We start from the raw sequence: 22625 nt of genomic DNA, 5'->3' as shown, positions 1-22625 counted from the left end.
CCATTCCTGCTTTCTCGCCATACCCCTTGATCCCCCTAGTAGTAAGGACTTCATCTAACTCCTTTTTGAATATATTTAGTGAATTGGCCTCAACAACTTTCTGTGGTAGAGAATTCCACAGGTTCACCACTCTCTGGGTGAAGAAGTTTCTCCTCATCTCGGTCCTAAATGGCTTACCCCTTATCCTTAGACTGTGACCCCTGGTTCTGGACATCCCCAACATTGGAAACATTCTTCCTGCATCTAACCTGTCTAAACCCGTCAGAATTTTAAACGTTTCTATGAGGTCCCCTCTCATTCTTCTGAACTCCAATGAATACAAGCCCAGTTGATCCAGTGTGGAAGAAAGAATCTATGAATCTATGGCTTATGGAAAAGGGAAGGGTTAAATTCTGTTTTTGCTATGCTTAAAGAAATAATAGGACTAGAAAAATAGCCACGCTTTTTTTAGCCTTGAAACTTAGAGATACAATTAAATGACCATCTGGTATTAAAAGGGAGTCTCCTTTTATTCTGCTTATCAGACTGTGAACAGAGAGAAACTATGCAAGGAAAGATATAGAGTGTGTACCTCCCGAGACGACCTTTGTACTCGCGGGACTAATGAATAAGATTCCTTTTATATTTCTGTATTCAATTTCTGTATAAAGATAGGGACAATTTGCCTGTACGGCAGAGTTTTTGCCTTGGTACGGTCCAAGCAGGCTCTCCGAGATATATCTCGCTTTTTAAAATAAATTCTCTCGAAGTGCACTTCTGAACGTCTCCGCCCGAGTTAATTTAAGCTAAATATTTCCTCGACATCCAGTCTTTCTTGATAGGTCAGTCCCGCCATCCCGGGAATCAGTCTGGTGAACCTTCGCTGCACTCCCTCAATAGCAAGAATGTCCTTCCTCAGGTTAGGAGTCCAAAACTGTACACAATACTCCAGGTGTGGCCTCACCAAGGCCCTGTACAACTGTAGCAACACCTCCCTGCTCCTGTACTCAAATCCCCTCGCTATGAAGGCCAACCATGCCATTTGCTTTCTTAACCGCCTGCTTTACCTGCATGCCAACCTTCAATGACTGATGTACCATGACACCCAGGTCTCGTTGCACCTCCCCTTTTCCTAATCTGTCACCATTCAGATAATAGTCTGTCTCTCTGTTTTTACCACCAAAGTGGATAACCTCACATTTATCCACATTATACTTCATCTGCCATGCATTTGCCCACTCACCTAACCTATCCAAGTCGCTCTGCAGCCTCATAGCATCCTCCTTGCAGCTCATACTGCCACCCAACTTAGTGTCATCCGCAAATTTGGAGATACTACATTTAATCCCCTCGTCTAAATCATTAATGTACAGTGTAAACAGCTGGGGCCCCAGCACAGAACCTTGCGGTACCCCACTAGTCACTGCCTGCCATTCTGATAAGTCCCCATTTACTCCTACTCTTTGCTTCCTGTCTGACAACCAGTTCTCAATCCATGTCAGCACACTACCCCCAATCCCATGTGCTTTAACTTTGCACATTAATCTCTTGTGTGGGACCTTGTCGAAAGCCTTCTGAAAGTCCAAATATACCACATCAACTGTCCACTCTACTGGAAACATCCTCAAAAAATTCCAGAAGATTTGTCAAGCATGATTTCCCTTTCACAAATCCATGCTGACTTGGACCTATCATGTCACCTCTTTCCAAATGCACTGCTATGACATCCTTAATAATTGATTCCATCATTTTACCCACCACCGATATAATTCCCTGTTTTCTCTCTCCCTCCTTGTTTAAAAAGTGGGGTTACATTGGCTACCCTCCACTCCATAGGAACTGATCCAGAGTCTATGGAATGTTGGAAAATGACTGTCAATGCATCCGCTATTTCCAAGGCCACCTCCTTAAGTACTCTGGGATGCAGTCCATCAGGCCCTGGGGATTTATCGGCCTTCAATCCCATCAATTTCCCCAACACAATTTCCCGACTAATAAGGATTTCCCTCAGTTCCTCCTCCTTACTAGACCCTCTGACCCCTTTTATATCCGGAAGGTTGTTTGTGTCCTCCTTAGTGAATACCGAACCAAAGTACTTGTTCAATTGGTCCACCATTTCTTTGTTCCCCGTTATGACACCGCGCCGCCACCAGACTGCCTGGACACCATCCAGCAGTTCTGAAATTAGTTTGTCTTTACGCACCGGTTACCAATCCCCGAGTACGCCTCGATAATGAATCTCACCAGTCTAACGTACTTGTCTCACAACTGAACCACAAATGTAATGCAAACTTGTTTTTCTGGACTTGAATGTACATGAATGCAATGAGCCAACGGCATAATCTATATGTCGGGGTGGGGGGGGCGGGGGAGAATGGAGTGGTCAGGGATACACACAAACAGAAACCACCAACACTCTACTGCCAACGAAACACCAACCACTCACCCAAGATTGAAACGACCCGCCAAAGGTCAACCAGATAGAGCCAAGCCCAGAGCACAGTCAATGCTGAGGCGATTTGCACTAAAGGCTTGGGGGAGAGTGATGTCATGTATCCTACATAGCTACTGTTTGTACTATCACAAGGTGTGCCACCAGAGGGCACAGCAGTGGGAGACATGTAGGTTACCTGTACAGGTGTGCTTGGCCTAGTATAAAAGGCAGGCCATCAGATGTGATTCTCACTCTGGAGTTATCAATAAAGGACTAAGGTCACTACAGTTCAAGTACAACACATTGCCTCGTGGAGTCATTATCAGAGCATTCATGGACATAGCAGAGAGGGGGAGAGGGGGAGAGAAAGAGGGAGAGAGAGAGAGAGAGAGAGGGGGAGAGAGAGAGGGAGAGAGAGAGAGGGCGAGAGAGAGGAGAGAGAGAGAGAGAGAGAGAGAGAGAGAGCAACAGAGCGAGAGCGCGATAGAGCGAAAGAGGGAGCGAGTTAGAAAGCGAAGGAGGGAGCGAGGGAGGGAAAGAGAAAGCCAGAGGGGCAGCGAGGATGGGAGAGAGGGAGCGAGAGAGTGCGAAGAGAGGGAGCGAGAGAGTGCGAAGAGAGGGAGCGAAAGAGGGATAGAAAGAGGGGGGACAAACAGAGCGCGTGAGAAAGAGGGAGATAGTGAGAGAAAGAGGGGGAGAGAGAGAGAGAGAGAAAGAGAAAGAGAGAAATGAAGGGAGTGTGAGAGAGAGAGAGAAAGAGGGAGAGAGGGAAAAGGAAAGAGAGCACGTGAATGAGGAAGAGAGTGAGAACGAGAAAGGAAGAGATCGAGAGAGAGAGAGGGGGGAAGAGAGAGCGAGAGGGGGAAAGAGAGAGACATAGGGGAGAGAGAGAGAGAGAGAGAGAGAGAGAGAGAGACAGACAGACAGAGGGGAGAGATAAAGGGGAGAGAGATATAGAGGGGAGAGAGACAGGGAGAGGGAGAGAGGGAGAGAGTGAGAGAGGGAGCGAGAGAGGGAGCGAGAGAGCGAGCGAGAGAGCGAGCGAGAGAGCGAGCGAGAGAGCGAGCGAGAGAGGGAGCGAGAGATAGCGAGAGGGAGCGAAAGAGAGAGAGCAATAGAGAGAGAGAGAGCGAGAGGCAAAGAAAGAAAAGGACGGCACGAGAAACAGGAAGAGAGAGAGAGAGAACGAAAAGGAAGAAATCGAGAGCAAGAAAGGGAGGGGGAGGGAGAGAGAGAGAGAGAGAGCGAGAAAGAGGGAGGGAGCGAGCGAGAAAGAGGGAGGGAGCGAGCGAGAAAGAGGGAGGGAGCGAGCGAGAAAGAGGGAGGGAGCGAGCGAGAAAGAGGGAGGGAGCGAGCGAGAAAGAGGGAGGGAGCGAGCGAGAAAGAGGGAGGGAGCGAGCGAGAAAGAGGGAGGGAGCGAGCGAGAAAGAGGGAGGGAGCGAGCGAGAAAGAGGGAGGGAGCGAGCGAGAAAGAGGGAGGGAGGGCGAGAAAGAGGGAGGGAGGGCGAGAAAGAGGGAGGGCGGGCGAGAAAGAGGGAGGGAGCGAGAGTGCGACAGAGGGAGCAAAAACGGGGGTGAGGGAGCAAAAAACAGGGGCGAGGGTGAGAGAGAGGGAGAAAGAGAGAGAGAGAGAGGGAGAGCGAGGGAGCGAACGAATGAGGGAGAGAGGGCTAAGAGGGAGAGAGCGAGAGAGCGCTAACGAGGGAGAGAGTGCGCGAAAGGGGGAGAGAGAAAGAGAGAGCAAAAGAGGGAGAGAGTGCACGCGAAAGAGGGAGAGCGTGAGAGAGAGCTGAGGGACAGAGAGCTAACAATGGACACAGAAAGCGAAAGAGGGAAAGAGAGAGAGGGGTAGAAAGAGAGAGGGAGTGAGCGACCAGAGCGACAGAGGGAGCAGAGCGAAAGAGGAGAGAGAGAGAGCGTCAAAGAGGGAGAGAGAGAGAAGGCGCGAGAGAGAGAGCATGAGAGTGAGAGAGAGCGTGAAAGAGGGAGAGAGCAGAGTGAGAGAGAGAGTGAAAGAGGGAGAGAGCGAGAGAGAAAAAAAGAGCACGAGAAAGTGGAAGAGAGAGAGAGAGAGAAGGAAAAGGAAGAGATCGAGAGCGAGAAAGCGGGGGGGGGGGAGAGAGAGAGCGAAAGAGACGGGGAGAGAGAAAGAGAGAGATGTGGGGGGGAGAAGAGAGAGAGAGGAAAAAGAGGAGGGGGAAAAAGAGAGGGGGAGAAAAGAGAGGGGGGGGGGGAGAGAGGGGGGAAAGAGAGAGGAGAGGAGAGAGAGAGAGAGAGAGAGAGAGATAGAAAGAGGGAGAGAGGGAGAGAGAGAGAGAGAGAGAGAGAGAGAGAGAGAGAGAGAGAGAGAGAGAGAGAGAGAGAGAGAGAGAACGAAAATAAAGGGATCAAGAGCGAGAGAGGGAGGGGGAGAGAGAGAAAGACAGAGGGGAGAGAGAGAGAGAGAGAGAGAGAGAGATAGGCAGAGGGAGAGCGCGGCTGGGGGGAGAGAGAGGGAGAGCGCGGCTGGGGGGAGAGAGAGGGAGAGCGCGGCTGGGGGGAGAGAGAGGGAGAGCGCGGCTGGGGGGAGAGAGAGGGAGAGCGCGGCTGGGGGGAGAGAGAGGGAGAGCGCGGCTGGGGGGGAGGGAGAGCGCGGCTGGGGGGAGGGAGAGCGCGGCTGGGGGGAGGGAGAGCGCGGCTGGGGGGAGGGAGAGCGCGGCTGGGGGGAGGGAGAGCGCGGGGCTGGGGGGAGGGAGAGCGCGGGGCTGGGGGGAGGGAGAGCGCGGGGCTGGGGGGAGGGAGAGCGCGGGGCTGGGGGGAGGGAGAGCGCGGGGCTGGGGGGAGGGAGAGCGCGGGGCTGGGGGGAGGGAGAGCGCGGGGCTGGGGGGAGGGAGAGCGCGGGGCTGGGGGGAGGGAGAGCGCGGGGCTGGGGGGAGGGAGAGCGCGGGGCTGGGGGGAGGGAGAGCGCGGGGCTGGGGGGAGGGAGAGCGCGGCTGGGGGGAGCGAGAGCGCGGCTGGGGGGAGCGAGCGCGCGGCTGGGGGGAGGGAGAGCGCGGCTGGGGGGGAGGGAGAGCGCGGCTGGGGGGGAGGGAGAGCGCGGCTGGGGGGGAGGGAGAGCGCGGCTGGGGGGAGGGAGAGCGCGGCTGGGGGGAGGGAGAGCGCGGCTGGGGGGAGGGAGAGCGCGGCTGGGGGGAGGGAGAGCGCGGCTGGGGGGAGGGAGAGCGCGGCTGGGGGGAGGGAGAGCGCGGCTGGGGGGAGGGAGAGCGCGGCTGGGGGGAGCGAGAGCGCGGCTGGGGGGAGGGAGAGCGCGGCTGGGGGGAGGGAGAGCGCGGCTGGGGGGAGCGAGCGCGCGGCTGGGGGGAGCGAGCGCGCGGCTGGGGGGAGGGAGAGCGCGGCTGGGGGGAGGGAGAGCGCGGCTGGGGGGAGGGAGAGCGCGGCTGGGGGGAGGGAGAGCGCGGCTGGGGGGAGGGAGAGCGCGGCTGGGGGGAGGGAGAGCGCGGCTGGGGGGAGGGAGAGCGCGGCTGGGGGGAGGGAGAGCGCGGCTGGGGGGAGGGAGAGCGCGGCTGGGGGGAGGGAGAGCGCGGCTGGGGGGAGGGAGAGCGCGGCTGGGGGGAGCGAGCGCGCGGCTGGGGGGAGCGAGCGCGCGGCTGGGGGGAGCGCGAGCAAAGAGGGAGCGAGAGAGCGAGCAAAGAGGGAGCGAGAGTTAGGGGGAGAGCGCGAGCGAGAGATAGGGGGAGGGGGAGAGCGCGAGCGAGAGATGGGGGAGAGTGCGAGCGAGAGATAGGGGGGAGCGAGAGCGCGACAGAGGGAGCCAACGATGGAGAGAGTGCGAGAGAGCGAGAGCAAAAAGAAAGAAAAAGACGGCACGAGAAACAGGAAGAGAAAGGGAGGGGAAAGAGAGACGGAGGGGAAAGAGAGAGAGAGATCGAGAGGAGAGAGAGATAGAGGGGAGAGGTAGAGAGAAAGAGAGAGAGAGAGAGAGATAGAGGGATATGGGGAGAGAGAGAGAGAAGGGGGAGAGACAGAGAGAAGAGCGAGCGAGGGAGGGAGCGAGAGAGGGAGAGAGAGAACGCGAGAGATAGAGAAAGAGGGAGAAAGAGGGAGGGAGAGAGAGAAAGAGGGAGAGAGGGAGAGAGCGAGCGAGAGAAAGCGAGCGAGAGATAGAGGGGAGAGAGCGAGAGATAGAGGGGAGAGAGCGAGAGATAGAGGGGAGAGAGCGAGAGATAGAGGGGAGAGAGCGAGAGATAGAGGGGAGAGAGCGAGAGATAGAGGGGAGAGAGCGAGAGATAGAGGGGAGAGAGCGAGAGATAGAGGGGAGAGAGCGAGAGATAGAGGGGAGAGAGCGAGAGATAGAGGGGAGAGAGCGAGAGATAGAGGGGAGAGAGCGAGAGATAGAGGGGAGAGAGCGAGAGATAGAGGGGAGAGAGCGAGAGATAGAGGGGAGAGAGCGAGAGATAGAGGGGAGAGAGCGAGAGATAGAGGGGAGAGAGCGAGAGATAGGGGGGAGAGAGCGAGAGATAGAGGGGAGAGAGCGAGAGATAGAGGGGAGAGAGCGAGAGAGAGAAGGGGAGAGAGCGAGAGAGAGAAGGGGGAGAGCGAGAGAGAGAAGGGGAGAGAGCGAGAGAGAGAAGGGGAGAGAGCGAGAGCGAGAAGGGGAGAGAGCGAGAAGGGGAGAGAGATAGAGGGGAGAGAGCGAGAGAGAGAGATAGATGGGGGGGGGGGGGGAGAGAGAAATGGGGGAGAAAGAGAGAGGGAGATGGAGCGAGATAGATAGTAAAACGGAGAGAGAGAGAAAAACAGGGGAAGAGAGGGAGAGAGCGAGGGAGCGGGAGCGAGGGAGCAAAGGAGCGAAAGAGGGCGAGAGCAGGAGCGAGGGAAAGAGGGAGAGAGGGAGAAAGGGCGCGCGAAAGAGGGAGAGAGGGCGCGCGAAAGAGGGAGAGAGGGCTAGCGAATGAGGGAGGGCGCCCGAAAGAGGAAGAAGAGCGAAAGAGAGAGAGAAAGAGCGAAAGAGGGAGAGAGAGAACGAAAGAGGGAGTGGTAGAGAGAGAAAAAGGAAAGAGGGCCTTCAATTTAGATCATGCCTTTCATGATGTCAGGAAGGCCTAATGTGCTTTACAGCCAATGAAGAACTTTTAGGAAGCGTAGTCACTGTTGTCATGTAGGAAAGATAGCAACCAATTTTCACACAGCAAGGTCCCACAAATAGCAATATGATAATGACCAGATAATCTGTTTTAATGATGTTGGTTGAGGGATAAATATTGGCCAGGGCACCGAGAAGAACTTCTTTGGTCTTCTTCGAAATAGTGCCGAGGAAATATTTGCCATTTTGCCAACATCACTAAAAGACAGACGATCTCGGTGCTGTTTGTGGTATCTTGCTGTGTGTAAATTGCTGCCGCATTTCAAGACTAATATAAAGTGGGTTCAGATCTGTGCAGAAACAGCCATTGAATTTCTCTTGCATGTCTGGCTGTTGGGAAGAAATGTAACTTGTCTTGTAGCCTTCCGTGGGCCCCAAGCCAAAGACATTCTCATGACAGTCTATCGGACATAAACCTGCTGATGGTTGGCACTTTGATCTTGTATAAAGTGACCCCAGGAATGGGAGTAGTGGCACGGACATCCTGTGTTGCTTACCATAACTCTTCAATCAAGCAAGGACCCCCAACCCCCCTCCGCACCGTGAGTGAGTGAGTGAGCGAGCGATCGAGTGTTCGAGGATTCCATCCTTCTCACATCACAAGTCTCTATTAAACTACTTTAAATTACTTTAAATACGCCAATGGCTGGATTTTTTTGGTTTATTTTAATAGATGTAAGTCAATAATTCTTAGAGGAAGCTATTGTTTCAGTGACTTCATAAACAACTGTTCAAAATCATATTGATAGAGCGAATAAGGAAAAACTGTTTCCACTGACAGGAGGGTCAGTAACCAGAGGACACAGATTTAAGTTAATTGACAAATGAACCCATCATGTATGTATGCTTGCGATTACTAGCCACCAGGTGGTGCCACTGTCGGAGGTCATTGGGCTGTATGCACGTGTGTGTGGCCCAGGTATAAAAGGCAAGCCATCATGTAAATTAATCACTTTGGGCCCTAATAAAGCAGAGCCAGGTTTGTACCTGTGTTAGTTTACAGTATTCAGTCTATCGAGTTATTACATACGTAACAGAACCAGTGGGGAGAGGAGGAGGATTTTTCTTTTTTTATGCAGCGAGTTGTTATGATTTGGAATGCACGGCCTGAAAGGGTGGTGAAAGCAGATTCAAAACATAGCTTTCAAAAGGGAATTGGATAAATGCTTAGAAAGGAAAAAATTGCAGGACTATGGGGAAAGAGCAGAGGAGTGGAACTATTTCAAAGTTCCGGCACAGGCACGATGGCCTCCTTCTGTGCTTCCATTTAAGTCTTTCCTCGCCTTGAGTGAGCAGTTCCAGACATGCCAGTGACCCTCTGGCACATCACTCCCACTCCCCTGCTTTTTCCCCATAGCTCGGTAAATTGTTGTATTTATCCAATTCCCTTTTGAAAGTTATTATTGAATCTGCTTCCACTGCCCTTTCAGTGGGAGGAAACACAAGGCATACTCACATTGCTATGGGAACCAAGAGTTGGTGGCTGCTCCGGAAAAGGACGAAGCCAACGTAGCAGACCCAGATGTTGGTGGTGGTGTTCATGAGGAACAGAAGTCCGGCTTGCAACGCCGTGATGACGAAAATCACCAGCTCCGCCCACAGCGACCAGCGCAGCGTCACGTGCCCCGCTGAGAAAGACGCAATGGCACCTGCCAACGAGACGAAGGAAATCAACTGAAAAACTTCAGGGAGCACGAGATCCCGTATGAGGATCAGACAGAAGCAATGGATTTGGGGGGGGGGGGGGCGGTTACAAAATCCCAGTGACACTCGCAGTAACATCTTTGGCTTTTATTTTCAAAGCTGGGGCTCTATTCTCTAGAAAAGAGAAAGCCGAGGGTAGACCCGAAAAAATTCTTCAAGGTTATGAAAGGGTAGATGTAGAGATTTCTATCTAAAAAGTGAAAATTAAGGCAGTAGATTGCTGATGTAGCTTGTTCACATGTAGTGTCAGCCGTCGTTCAATGGTAGCACTCCCGGCTCTGAGTCAGAAGGTTGTACATTCAAGTCCCACTCCGGGGACTTCAGCACAAAATCCAGGCTGACACTCCAATGCAGTACTGAGGGAGTGCTGCACTGTCAGAGGTAACGTCTTTGGGGTGAGACTTTAAACCGAGGTCCCGTTTGCCATCTCAGGTGGACGTAAAAGATCCTATGGCAGTATTTCAAACAAAAGCAGGGGAGTTCTCCCCAGGGTCTTGACCAATATTTGTCCCTCAAGCAACATCGCTATAACAACAGATTATCTGGTCTTTATCACATTGCTGTTTGTGGGATCTTGCTGTGAATAACTTGGCTGCCCTGCTTCTCACATTACAACAGTGACTACTTGAAAAATACTTAATTGGCTATAAAGCACTTTAGAACATATGAAAGGCGCTATATAAATAGAAGTCTTTATATTCAAGTGTGTGGGGAGAATGGGGTTAAGCTGAATGTTATTAGACTTTGACATACTTACATTTTGTGAATCCTACATGCCAAAAGTCAGCAGCATGATGAATTTGCTTTAGGGGTGTGGAGGGATCTGTTTATATCTCTGGCTCTGAAATCTGGGCAACCAAGATTACAAGTGTCATCACTTTACAGCAATGTTTCTTGGTATTTGTGACTGCCTGAACATTGGACTATGCTGTAGTGCAGGTAATGATCATGTTGTTCTAAGTCAATTCTTGGTTTGGGTGAATGGGTTTGTCTAACAATTGGGTTTCTCGAACTCTAATTTCTTGCTTGAACTGGCAGCCTCAGGTGATGTAAACAAATTGTTTTGGCAAGTTCTCCGATTTCGACCAATGTGAATCTAGGGGTTGCAACACAAGCCAGAGCCAAACCTTGGAGTAAATAACCTTGCTTCTTTGACTCCTGAGGTAGAGCTCTGAAAAATTTCAACATTTCCTAAAGTTAAAGATTTCACGATCTTTCTCTCGTTGCTGTCAGCAAAGTGGACTTTGATGGCAAGGAAATGGAAGTGGTGGACGAGCTTACATAACCAAAAATTTCTATAGTCAATAAGTGGGAGGTGAGCAAGAAAGGAAAAAAAACTTGCCTCTGAATGTCCCAAAGCACTTTACAGCCAATGAAGTACTTTTTAAGTGTAGTCACTCTTTTAATGTAGGAAACATGGCAGCCAATTTGTGCACAGCAAAACCACAACGAGATAATGACCAGATAATCTTGTTTTTAGCGATGTTGGTTGAGGAATGAATATTGGGCAGGAAACCGGGAAAAACTCCTCTGCTCTTCCTCAAAATAGTGCCATAGGATCTTTCACGTTCAGCTGTATATTGTTTCGGCTGTAAATAAATCTTACCAAGTGGTTTAGCCTGTATGGATCAGTATGGTAAGGTTTTATTGTCCACCTTGAGGTGATGGCAGAACATGGTGGGGATTCTACTATTCTCCCAATAAATGACCGACCACAACTTAAGATTAGGCATTATACCAGAGCTCCCCTAACCAATTCCTGGCTGGTCTAGATTCATAAGGGACTCAGTCTGCTTCTGTAAACTGCTGTCTAGCCATGACCACAGCCATGGGACACAACCTGAACTGTAATAGTCGTTCTGCTATGTTCCTTGGACAATTAATCACAACCTCTGGGATTTAACGGAGGTATTCAAAATTATGAGGGATTTTGATAGGGAGAAACTGACAGGAGGGTCGGTAACCACAGGACGCAGATTTAAGAAAAGTGACAAAAGAACCAGAGGGGAGATGAGGAGACATTTTCCTTTAATGCAATGAGTTGTTAAGATCTGGAATGCACTGCCTCAAATGCTGGTGGAAGCAGATTCAATAGTAACTTTCAAAATGGAATTAGATACATACTTAAAATGGAGAATTTTCCTTTTTTTTTAACGCAGCTACTTATGATGATCTGCAATGCATTGCCTGAAAGGATGGTGGAATCAAATTCAGTAGTAGCTTTCAAAATGAACTGGATAAATACTTAGAAAGGAAAAATTTACAGGGCTATGGGAAAAGAGCAGGGGAATGGGATTCTTTCAAAGAGCCGGCACGATAGGATGAATGGCTCCTTCCATGCTCTATGATTCTATATTAGAACAGTAGAGTCTGGTGGCCATGAAAGTCCGCCATTATGAAATTTTTTTATCCCTTACCTAGCAGTGTTGCGGCCGCATCCACGCCTCCATTGTAGACGCCCCTGTTTTCCCTGGACGGGGAGATGTTGTCCCACAGGATCTGCACGTAGTAGACCACCAGGTAATAGCCAGTGGAGTTAAAAACCCACCACAGAGACCACAACTTCAACCGTGGCGATCGGACCGTGTCTGCAAAGAGAAACAAAGACGGGGAGTGAGGATGAAGGGGAATCAGCTTCTCGCCGTGCAATTATAGCTCAATTACAGAGCACAGAATCACGCTCAAGGTTATAGATTTACTTCAGAAAACTCTCCATAGATCAATGAGTTAATAGCTATTCGTCAGAAGCATATTGCTTATACTACATTAGTATCAGCCAGTGGCTCAGTTGGTAGCACTCACGCCTCTTGAGTCAGAACATCATGGGTTCAACTTGGATACCTAATCAGACTGACACTCCCAGTGCAGTACTGAGGGAGTGCTGTGTTGTCTTTCAGATGAAGTGTTAAACTGAGGCCCCGTCTGCCCTCTCAAAGCACTATTTTGAAGAAGAGCAGTGGAGCCCTGGTTACTAATTATTCCTCAACCAACATCACTAAAACAGATTATCTGGTCCTGATCACATTGCTGTTTGTGGGAGCTTTCTGTGCACAAAATTGGCTGCAGTGTTTCCTACATTACAACATGTCTACACTTCAAAAATACTTTAATGGCTGGGGCATCCCAAGGTCGTGAAAAACGCTATATAAATGCAAGTCGTTATTTCAAAAGCCCAACTTGGATAACTTCCTTGGCACGCTGAATGCAGCAGCAGAGATCAAGGGTATAGCAGCTCTACTTGGGCTCAAAGCTAATCGGCAAAAGCCTCCCAGGTCATATCATCATTCCCACTAGTCTAAACTCTTAACACATCTCAAGCAGCTCATGAGCATCACATGCAATACAAAGAAGGAAAGACTGAGGGAGGTAAGGAGCTCCACCTGGAAAACTATCAGGGTTGCCAACCCTCCAGGATTGTCCTGAAGTCGCCAGAAATTGAAGATGAATCTCCAGAACATTCTCCAGAATCTGAGAGCAACTTGGGAGAAAAATCATTGGGACATTAAAAAAATGTGCGTTCTTTTTAATTTGCTTTGAACACTTGTTTATTAGTTATGAAAATATTGAAGATGGTGAAAAAAAATGCTGCTTGACGGACAGTTAAGAATCATCCAATCAGGTAACCAAGAACTTGTTCGCTTTCCAATTGGCAGAGGACAGCGGTGTGCCAGCAGGATGTACGTGTAGAGCAACCAATGGTGGGAGCATGGGGCAGTTGGAGGTCATATGATGAAACCTGGAATATATCCAACCACAGTTGACAACCCTAGAAAGAACGGGTTTCAGAGTTGGAGGTGATGCAATGGTTTGGACACAGTGAGGATGTGGAGAGAAGGAAGAGCCATGTAGGGCGGAACCGAGGAGAAAGAACACATTGGAATAGTGAGCTGTTATTGTCTTTATTGGGTTTAGCTGTTGATTTGTGAGCTACAGACAGTGGGAAGCGAGAAGAGGGGGAAAGCACAACTGTGAAACCGGATCAGATGGTGCAGTTCACAACAGTTGAAAATAATACATAACACCTCAGAAAGGATATATTGGCTTTAAAGGGGGTGCAGCACAGATTCACCAGAATAATATTGGGGATAAAAGGGTAAATTATGAGGACAGGTTGCATAGACTCAGCTTGTATTCCTTCAAGTATAGAAGATTAAGGGGTGATCGAATTGAGTGTTTAAGATGATTTGAGTTGATAGAGAGAAACTATTTCCTCTGGTGGGAGAGTCCAGAACAAGGGGACATAACCTTAACATTTGAGTTAGGCCATTCAGGGGTGATGTCAGGGGTATTGGAAATCTGGAACTCACTCTCCCAAAAAGCTGCTGAGGCTGGGAGTCAACTAAAAATTTCAAAACTGAGATTGAGTTAAGGATATCACGGGATATGGAGCAAAGGTGGATAGATGGAGTTAAGATACAGATCAGCCATGATCTAATTGAATGGCAGAGCAGGCTTGAGGGGCTGAATGGCCTGCTCCTTTTCCAATGTTCCTATGTACTGCTGTGAGAAAGTACTCTTAGCCATTATCACAGTACAGTAGAGGGCACAGAGTAAGCTGAAGTGTGAGAAACTGAGGCAGATTTAACCTGGTTCGGGTACGAGTTAACATGGGGGAAAAAACCCTTTCCGTACACTTGACATTAACTGCACAATAATCAAACGCAAAATGACAATGATAAAGGGAGCAGACAAAGCATCTCATTCTTCCGCGCACCATCTCTAACCTGGGAGTGCTTGGCATCATCACTGCTCCAAGAAGAACCTCTTCCATTTCACAATAGAACCGTGATGAGCGTACAATGTAAGAAAAAAAAACTTGTATTTGTAGAGCATCTTTCATGACCTCAGTACATTCCCAAGTGCTTTACAGCCAATGAAGTACTTTTGGTGTGTAGTCACTGTTGTGATATAGGAAACGTGGCAGCCAATTTGCACACAGCAAGCTCCCTCAAACAAAAATGTGATAATGACCAGATAATCTGTTTTTTAGTGTCGTTGATTAACATAAGAACATAAGACATAAGAACATAAGAAATAGGAGCAGGAGTAGGCCATTTGGCTCCTCGAGCCTGCTCCACCATTCAATAAGATCATGGCTGATCTAATCTTGGCCTCAACTCCCCATAACCCTCGATTTCCTTATCTATCTAAAATCTGTCTATCTCCACCTTAAATACATTCAATGACCCAGCCTCCACAGCTTTCTGAGATAGAGAACTCCAAAGATTCATGACCCTCAGAGAGAAGAAACTCATTTCCGTTTTAAATGGGCGACCCCTTATTCTGAAACTATGCTCCTGAGTCCTAGATTCTCCCACGAGGGGAAACATCCTCTCTCTATCTACCCTGTCAAGCCCCCTCAGCATCTTATACGTTTCAATAAGATCACCCAAGTCTTCTAAACTCCAAAATAGGCCCAACCTACTCAACCTTTCTTCATATGACAACCCCTTCATTTCAGGAATCAGCCTCGTAAAACTTCTCTGAACTGCCTCCAGTGCAAATATATCCTTCCTTAAATAAGGAAACCAAAACTGTATGCAGTACCCCAGATTGAAGGATAAATATTGGACAGGACACTTGAAAGAACTCTGCTCTTCTTTGAAATAATCCCTTGGGATCTTTTACGGCCACCTTGTGAGGGCAGACGGGGCCTCCGTTTAACGTCCCATCCAAAAGACGGCATCTTCGACAGTGCAGAACTCCCTCAGTACTGCAGTGGGAAAACCAGATTAGATTATGTTCTCTAGAGTGGGACTCCAACCCACAATCTGCTGACTCAGAGGCGAAGAAGATTGAACATAAAAAAGGGGCGTCCACTAACTTTTGAGCTCCAGGATCATTTTCACCAGTGCGGTTTCCCGCCAGTGCCATCCCCGAAGAGCCTTCGGCTTCTCATTCACCAGCGTGACAGAGGTGGCGTGTGTGACATCTGCCTCAGACTGGATGGCGCCATTGGCTTCCAGAGCCCGCCTGTTGAAGAACATGGTCCGTTTGGGCCTCTTGAGGAAAAGGGTCAAGGTGAAGGCAAACGTGACGAACCCTAGGGAGACATAATTCAAGGTGTAGAAGGGCACGTCCCCCAGAGTGACGAAGAGCTGCCCCAGCACCGAGCTGACAAAGACCCCCATTAGAACCGAGGACCGGGAGTAGCTGGCCACCTTCTGGTATGACTGGGGGCTGACCAGCGTGAAGATGTAGGAAGAGTAGGCCACCCGGGCGGCCATGGTGATTCCGTAGAAGAACTCCATGAATTGCATCTGCAGCACGGTGGTTCCAAAGAGCAACATCAGCCAGATGGCAACATGGCTGAGACTCTGCAGGATGAGGACCGGCTTGTAACGGAGGTAGTCAGTCAGCAAGAAGATGGGGACCAGCACTGACATGTATGCGTACGACAGGACTGGCGTGATCTCATTAGTGACCTAGAGAAAGGAACACCAGAAAAAGAAAAAAGGGATTTAGAACAGTTCTCAATGACAACTTGCATTTATATAGCACCTTTAACGTAGTAAAAAGTTCCCAAGGCTTTTCACTAGAGAGGTTTTAAGGATGGGAGAGCGGTAGAGAGGGCGAGAGGTTTAGGGAGGTGAATTAGGGCCCAGGCAGTTGAAGGTACGGCCGCCAATGGTTGTGTAAAGGAAATCGGGGATGCGCAAGAGGCCAGAATTGGCGGAACGCAGAGATCTCAGAGGGTTGTAGGACTGGAGGAGATTACAGAGATGGGGAGGAGCGAGGCCGTGAAGGGATTTGAAAACAAGGAAGAGAATTTTCAATTCTATATATGCCAGTTTCTGCAGCTTTCTCAAAATTAACAGACTATCTACGTGTTTATGTGTCTATAATCAGTTTCACTCTTTGCACTTACGTACTCTGTCTTTTAGCAGCTGTGAAGATTAAACCAGTCTATTGATGCATGTGTGAACGCACTTCCCTAAACCATTGCTCATTACTGATGAATATTCCAATTAAACAGCGGGTGCCGCGTCATAGAAGGAACTATTAGGCCGGGAGACCGAAAATTTTGTAAAAGGAGGAGGGTTTTACGTAGGGTGTTAAAGGAGAAGAGGTGGAGAGTTTTTAGGGAGAGAATTACAGAGCTTAGGGCTAGACGGCTGAAAGCACGGTCGCCAACGGTAGGACAAAGAAATGGGAAGGGGGAATGCACAAACGGCAGGAGGCAGAGGAGATCAGGAGAGGGGTTGTAGGGTTACAGAGATGGGGAGGGGCGAGGCCATGGAGGGCTTTACTCATCAGAATGAGAATTTTAATTGGAGGCATTGCTGGACCAGGAGCCAATATAGATGTAGGATGGAATTAGAGGTGGGATTACAGAGTTTGTGGCATGGGCTAAATACAATGGCTTCAGTCTTCACAATAACCACACTCGACCAGCTCCGTTGGGCAGGCCACATTGTTCGTATGCCTGACACAAGACTCCCAAAGTCTACTCAGAACTCCTTCATGGCAAACGAGCCCCAGGTGGGCAGAGGAAACGTTTCAAGGGTGCCCTCAAAGCCTCCTTGATAAAAATGCAACATCCCCACCGACACCTGGGAGTCCCTGGCCAAAGACCACCCTAAGTGGATGAGGAGCATCGGGGAGGGCGCTGAGCACCTCGTGTCTCATCGCCGAGAGCAGGCAGAAAACAAGCGCAGGCAGCGGAAGGAGCATGCGGCAAACCAGTCCCACCCACCCTTTCCTTCAACCACTGTCTGTCCCACCTTTGACAGAGACTGTAATTTCTGTATTGGATTGTATAGTCACCTGAGAACTCACTTTTAAAGTGGAAGCAAGCCTTCCTCGATTTCAAGGGACTGTCAATGATGATGATTTAACTGGATGGAATTGCAGCTCATCCAAAATAACAGCATAGTGGTTGAGTTACTGGACTAATAATTCAGAGACCTGGATCCAGAGATGCGAGTTCAAAACCCACCATGCCAGCTGGGGAATTTAAATGCAATTAATTAATTAAATCTGGAATTGGTAATGTTGATCAGTGTGGTGACCATAAAACTACTGGATTGTCGTAAAAACCTGTCTGGTTCACTAATGTCCTTTAGGGAAGAAAATCTGCCATCCTTACCTGGCCTGGCCTACATGTGACTCCAGACCACAGCGATGTGGTTGACTCTTAACTGCCCTCTGAAATTGTCTAGAAAGCCACTCAGTTGTAACAAACCACTACGAGAAACAAGAATGAGAATAAAACCGGACAGACCACCTGCATCGACCTAGGCACCGGCTTCGGACACGACAGTGGCACACCCAGCCCAGTTGCAGCAGTATGGGAGTACCTTCACCACAAGGACTACAGCGGTTCAAGAAGGCGGCTCACCACCACCTTCTCGAGAACAATTAGGGATGGGAAATAAACCGATGGCTTTGCCTGCAACATCCACATCCCAGGAATAATTTTTTTTTAAAACAGGTGTCGGGGAAGCAGTCTGACAACACAGAGAGAGAGAGATGGTGGAGAGGTCAAGCTGGGTGTTGTTGGCGAGCATATAGAAGCCAAACCCATGTCTGAAAATGTAGTGAGGAAGAGAGAGGGTTAAGGATGGATCCTTGGAGGACTCCTGAGGTAACGATGTGGGGCAGGAAGGGAAGCCATTCCTAGAGATGCTCTGGCTATGCAATATGGAGATGCAAAGCCATTCCTGGAAATGCAAGAGTGGAACCAGGTGAGGGCAGTCTCAAGGTTCACAACAGAAGAGAGGAGTTGGAGGTGGATGGTGTGGTTAACCATGTCAAAGGCTGCCGACAAGATGAGGAGGAATAGCTCATCCCTGTCACAGTCAGAGAACTTTGGTGAGGATCATTTTGGTGCTGTGGGTAGGGCAGGAACCTGACTGGGAGTGACAGCCTAGATTTTGTGCTCAAGTCTCTGGTGTGGGACTTGAACCCACAGTCTGCTGACTCGGGGGTGCGAGCCACGGCTGACACTGAAAGAGCATGTGTGGTGGCAACTGGCCTACAAAGCGGAGAGAGAGAAAAATAAACAGATGTGAAAGAAAGGCAGAATCACTTGATTTGGATGACACCACTTTGAACGGCTTTGAGTTGCTGGTGAATGGAGAATGCATGATGATTGTTAGAATGATTTAGGCATTTACACAGGGATCACAGTAACAGCTACTGTTTGTTTAAAAGGAATAAAATTCATTCTATACAAAGCGAAGAATAGGTCAAGAATAGGACCTTTGATCCAGATACTATTTTGATGGGTTTTATCTGTAAGCTGACTCAGGCTTGGCACTCCAATTCCATGGCTTTCACAACGCAACAGTTGGTTAATAATCTCTAGTCTTCACACCAACCCTGCTCTCATTCACCTGGCAACTATTACACAGGAATTCCTCCACAACAAACTCGAACGGGTTCACCCAGAAACTGTGCGTCGGTCCAAAGTTAACATAATTCCTCATTGCCAATTCCCCATCCCCCCACATAATTCCCCGTTGACAATTCCCCACAATCCCCAAATAATTCCTCCCCACACATAATTCCCCATTGACAACTCCCCACCCCATATAATTCCCCATTGACATTAACCTCACCGCCACCCCCCACCCCCCCCCACCCACACACACACATATAATTCCCCATTGACAATTCCCCCACATAATTCCCCATTGCCAATAACCCACTCACCCACACATAATTCCTCATTACTAAGTCCCTCCTCTTAATTCCTCATTGCCAATTCCCCTCCAAGTTACACACCATCCTGATTTGGAAGTATATCACCATTCCTTCATCGTCGCTGGGTCAAAATCCTGGAACTCCCTCCCTAACTGCACTGTGGGAGTTCCTTCACCATATGGACTGCAGCGGTCGCACGCACTTTGGTCTTCCTGAAAGTTGCTGGTCTTCCAGAGCAAGGAGATATCCGCAGCCGAGTGTTGCAGACTGGCGCAATCCAAGGTCCAGGAGTACGTGCCAAGGGACGCACTAAAGATTGGTGCACGATGGGGAAGAGCCACAGTTTAAGGCCCTTCCGCCACGATAAACCCAGGGGATGGAATCAGACTCCCCTCGGGTTGTACTTGTTAATCCGCTTGTATACATAGAGCACCATGTACTGAAAAACACCTGTCTTGTGCCATGTATAATGAAAGTCTCTGCACTATTTAGTAACTTATAAAAAAATTTAAATGTATTCCCATCCGGTCCGTGTACTGCATTCATCTGCATAGTGCTACATGTAACGTGATTCTTGATCGGTATTGAAATGTATCCTGGAATCTAATGAAAACCTGTTCTCATCTGCTCCATGTAATACCCTCATTTGCACAGTATTACATGTAACGTGATTTACGGATTGTACTAAACTGTACCTTGAAATGAAATGTAACCTAGTGCATTGTATGGAACTGTTGTCAGCATCCAAACGAATTGTATGGAATTGCTGACCGCAAGGTACTGAGCTATTTTCCAATGTATTGTGAAAATTTTATATGAATAAAGTATATTTTTGGGGAAAAAAAATACGGACTGCAGCGGTTCAAGAAGGTGGCTGACCACCACCTTCTGAAGGGCAATTAGGGATGGGCAATAAATGCTGGCCTTGCCAGCAACGCCCACATCCCAGGGATGAATATTTTTTAAATCCTGATTGCCAATTCCCCCATCTCCCTCTTGCCCAAATAATTCTACATTGGCAATTCCACTTATTTCCCAACTTCCACATAATTCTCCATAGTCCTGCTCCCCAAGCGACTCCTGCCCATAGTGCCAACACTTGTCAGTGTGATGCTTGCCCAAGCGGTCACTATTCCTGTTATGCTTGAATCTTGACTGTTTGATTGTGGGGGAGGGGGGGGGGCGGAGGGGCATCACACACAAGCCTGACTGATCTGTACCCAGTGTCCACACGTACACTCTTTCCAGCATGGGCCACAAGATACTAATCAGGACAAGGAGCCCTAACCAGCCGTTTCCAATTGATAGGGGGAGGGGTGAGAGGAGGTATGTCATTGTGAAATCTTTGCTAAATGATGAGTAAATGCAGGCCATGAGGCGAGTTAGCTATTACCCAGCACCCCAGCCTTACTGCATCAGGCGATAGAGGACACTGCGAGGTTTTAACTGCACGAGAGGGGTTCATCCCAAAGCTAGTGAGCAGAAATATTTGATGTAATATTGTACAAATCCCTCATGTACAGATAAGAAAGGAAGAAAAGTAAAATCATTTCATTTATATAGCACCTCACACAACCTCAGGACGTCCCAACACGCCTTACAGCTAATGAAGTAATTTTTGAAGTTTAATCACTATTGTAATTTATGAAATGCAGCAGCCAATTTTCGCACAGCAAGCTCCCACAAACAGCAATATGATAAAAGACCAGATCATCTGTTTTAATGATGTTGGTTGAGGGATTCCAGGACACCAGGGAGTACTTCCCTGCTCTTCTTTAGTGCCATGAAATCTTATGTCCATCTGAGATGGCAAAGTTGGTTTAACATCTCATTTGAAAGAAGGCACCTCAGAATTCGGTGAATACTGCCGAGATTTATATGCTCAAATCCCTGGATTGGGACTTGAACTCACCACCTTCTGACTCAGAGGCAAGAGTGCTACCCATCGAGCCACAATAGGACATGTCAAAGTGCTTTATTGGCATAAACAGGTAAATAACTGGTTATTTAAAAAAATTCCCTTTTCAATTGAACTGATGGTGGGGGCGCTGCTCGAGGTCTCAATTGCAAGCAGGGTAATGTACCATAAAAATTATTGGTACAATTGTATAATACATGCAGGATTGATCACCTTTCTGGAAGCATTATGTACTGTCTATTGGTACAATAGGCTATGCTGCCTTTCCTACCTCTCTCCTCCTTTAAGACGCTCCTTAAAATCTACCTCTTTGACCAAGCTTTGTTATCTGCCCTACTATCTCCTATGTGGCTCGGTGTCAAAATCTGCCTGATTACTCTCCCGTGAAGCCTCTTGGGACATTTTCCTTTTTAAAACATTATCAATAAATTTTCTGTCAGCTGTGGCACAGTGGGTAGCACTCTCACCTCGGAGTCAGAAGGTTGTGGGTTCAAGTCCCGTTCCAGAGACTTGAGCACAAAAATCTAGGCTTACACTCCAGTGCAGTGCTGAGGGAATGCTGCATCATCGGAGGTGCCGTCTTTCGGATGAGACGTTAAATCGTGGCCCTGTCATGTCTCTCAAGTGGGCATAAAAGATCACATGCCACTATGTCGAAGAAAAGCAACGGAGTTCTGCTCGGTGTCCTGGCCAATACTTATCCCTCAATCAACATAACAAAAACAGATTATCTGGTCATTATCACATTGCTGTTTGTAGAAGCTTGCAGTACGCAAATTTGCTGACGCGTTTCCTACGCTACAACCGTGACTACAGTTCAAAAGTATTTCATTGGCTGTGAACTGCTTTGGGACATCCGGTAGTCGTGAAAAACACTATAGAAATGTAAGTCTGTCTTTTTTTTTTAAACTACGTTAAAGGGCGCTGTATAAATGCAAGTTGTTGCTACGGGCTTTGCTAAATACGACTAGTTTGAACCCACTTTGGGAAACCACTTCACTTGACACTTTAATTCTCCGCACCCTCCTACTCTGATTTCTCTCGGCCTCCTACAATGATGCTCAATGCAAGCTCGAAGAACAGCACCTCATCTTTCGACTAGGTACTTTACAGCCTTCCAGCCTCAACAATGAGCCGGATTTTGTGGTCAGCGGCAAACAAATGCCCCCAGTTGTTCATTAAACTTTTGCGCTGGAACTTGCTGTGATTAGAAAACCATTTTGGCACAGTACCCTCTACAGGGTATCAAGGACCAATGTGAACAGGACAAGCAACTGTGTACCACCTTAACCAATCAGATTCAAGAATCCTGACTGAGGTAGAGTGTCTGAACTAGGAAGTGTCAGTTAGAATAGTTAATTCAATGCTAAATCCTGTACAGAAGTGCAGGAGGGAGGGAAAAGAAGATGGGATTAAGAGAGATAAAAGAGACAGAAAGATTTTATTAAATTACACTGTTTAAAATTTAACAATAATTAAAATCTAAAGGAATGAGACTCCAAAACTTGTAAAAGTTACTTTTCAGTGTCAGGGAGATTGTTTGGCTGTAATTAAGAATTATCACGCTATTAATATTTACTTACACTGGAATGGACAAGCCCCAACCTTTTGTGGCCCCATTCAGTGACCATCTATCACATAAGTAGAGCAACCTCAAGCCATTCCACATATTTCAATGCAGATACCAGTCTGTGGGCAAATGTAAGTCTAATGAACAGCTGGCGGCATCTTGGCGAGATACCAGTACAGTATAGCGAAACTTCTGGACGAGCAGGGCAACTCGTACAGCAATTTCCTGATTTCCGCGTTTGGCTGCACAT

General features: G+C 48.5%; 1 protein-coding gene across 3 annotated transcripts in view; it reads right to left on the bottom strand.

Annotated features, from left to right (window-relative positions):
* slc19a1 (solute carrier family 19 member 1) overlaps positions 1-22625 on the bottom strand; it is an 84246-nt gene that overhangs the window by 32986 nt on the left and 28635 nt on the right. For 2 of the 3 annotated variants that reach the window (XM_070876132.1, XM_070876134.1), the window contains exons 2-4: positions 15064-15664; positions 11657-11827; positions 8992-9184 (exon numbers count right to left, since the gene is read on the bottom strand). In XM_070876132.1, the coding sequence (XP_070732233.1) occupies positions 8992-9184; positions 11657-11827; positions 15064-15664 (965 nt within the window). Of the gene's footprint in view, positions 1-8991; positions 9185-11656; positions 11828-15063; positions 15665-18968; positions 19057-22625 lie in introns of those variants that run through there. The other variant, XM_070876133.1, reaches the window with a different exon arrangement.

This window comes from Pristiophorus japonicus, chromosome 3, assembly GCF_044704955.1.
Source record: "Pristiophorus japonicus isolate sPriJap1 chromosome 3, sPriJap1.hap1, whole genome shotgun sequence".
In the NCBI taxonomy this organism is placed as follows: domain Eukaryota; kingdom Metazoa; phylum Chordata; class Chondrichthyes; family Pristiophoridae; genus Pristiophorus; species Pristiophorus japonicus.
Note: the sequence above shows the minus strand (reverse complement) of the source record. Positions and strands in the feature narration are given on the sequence as shown.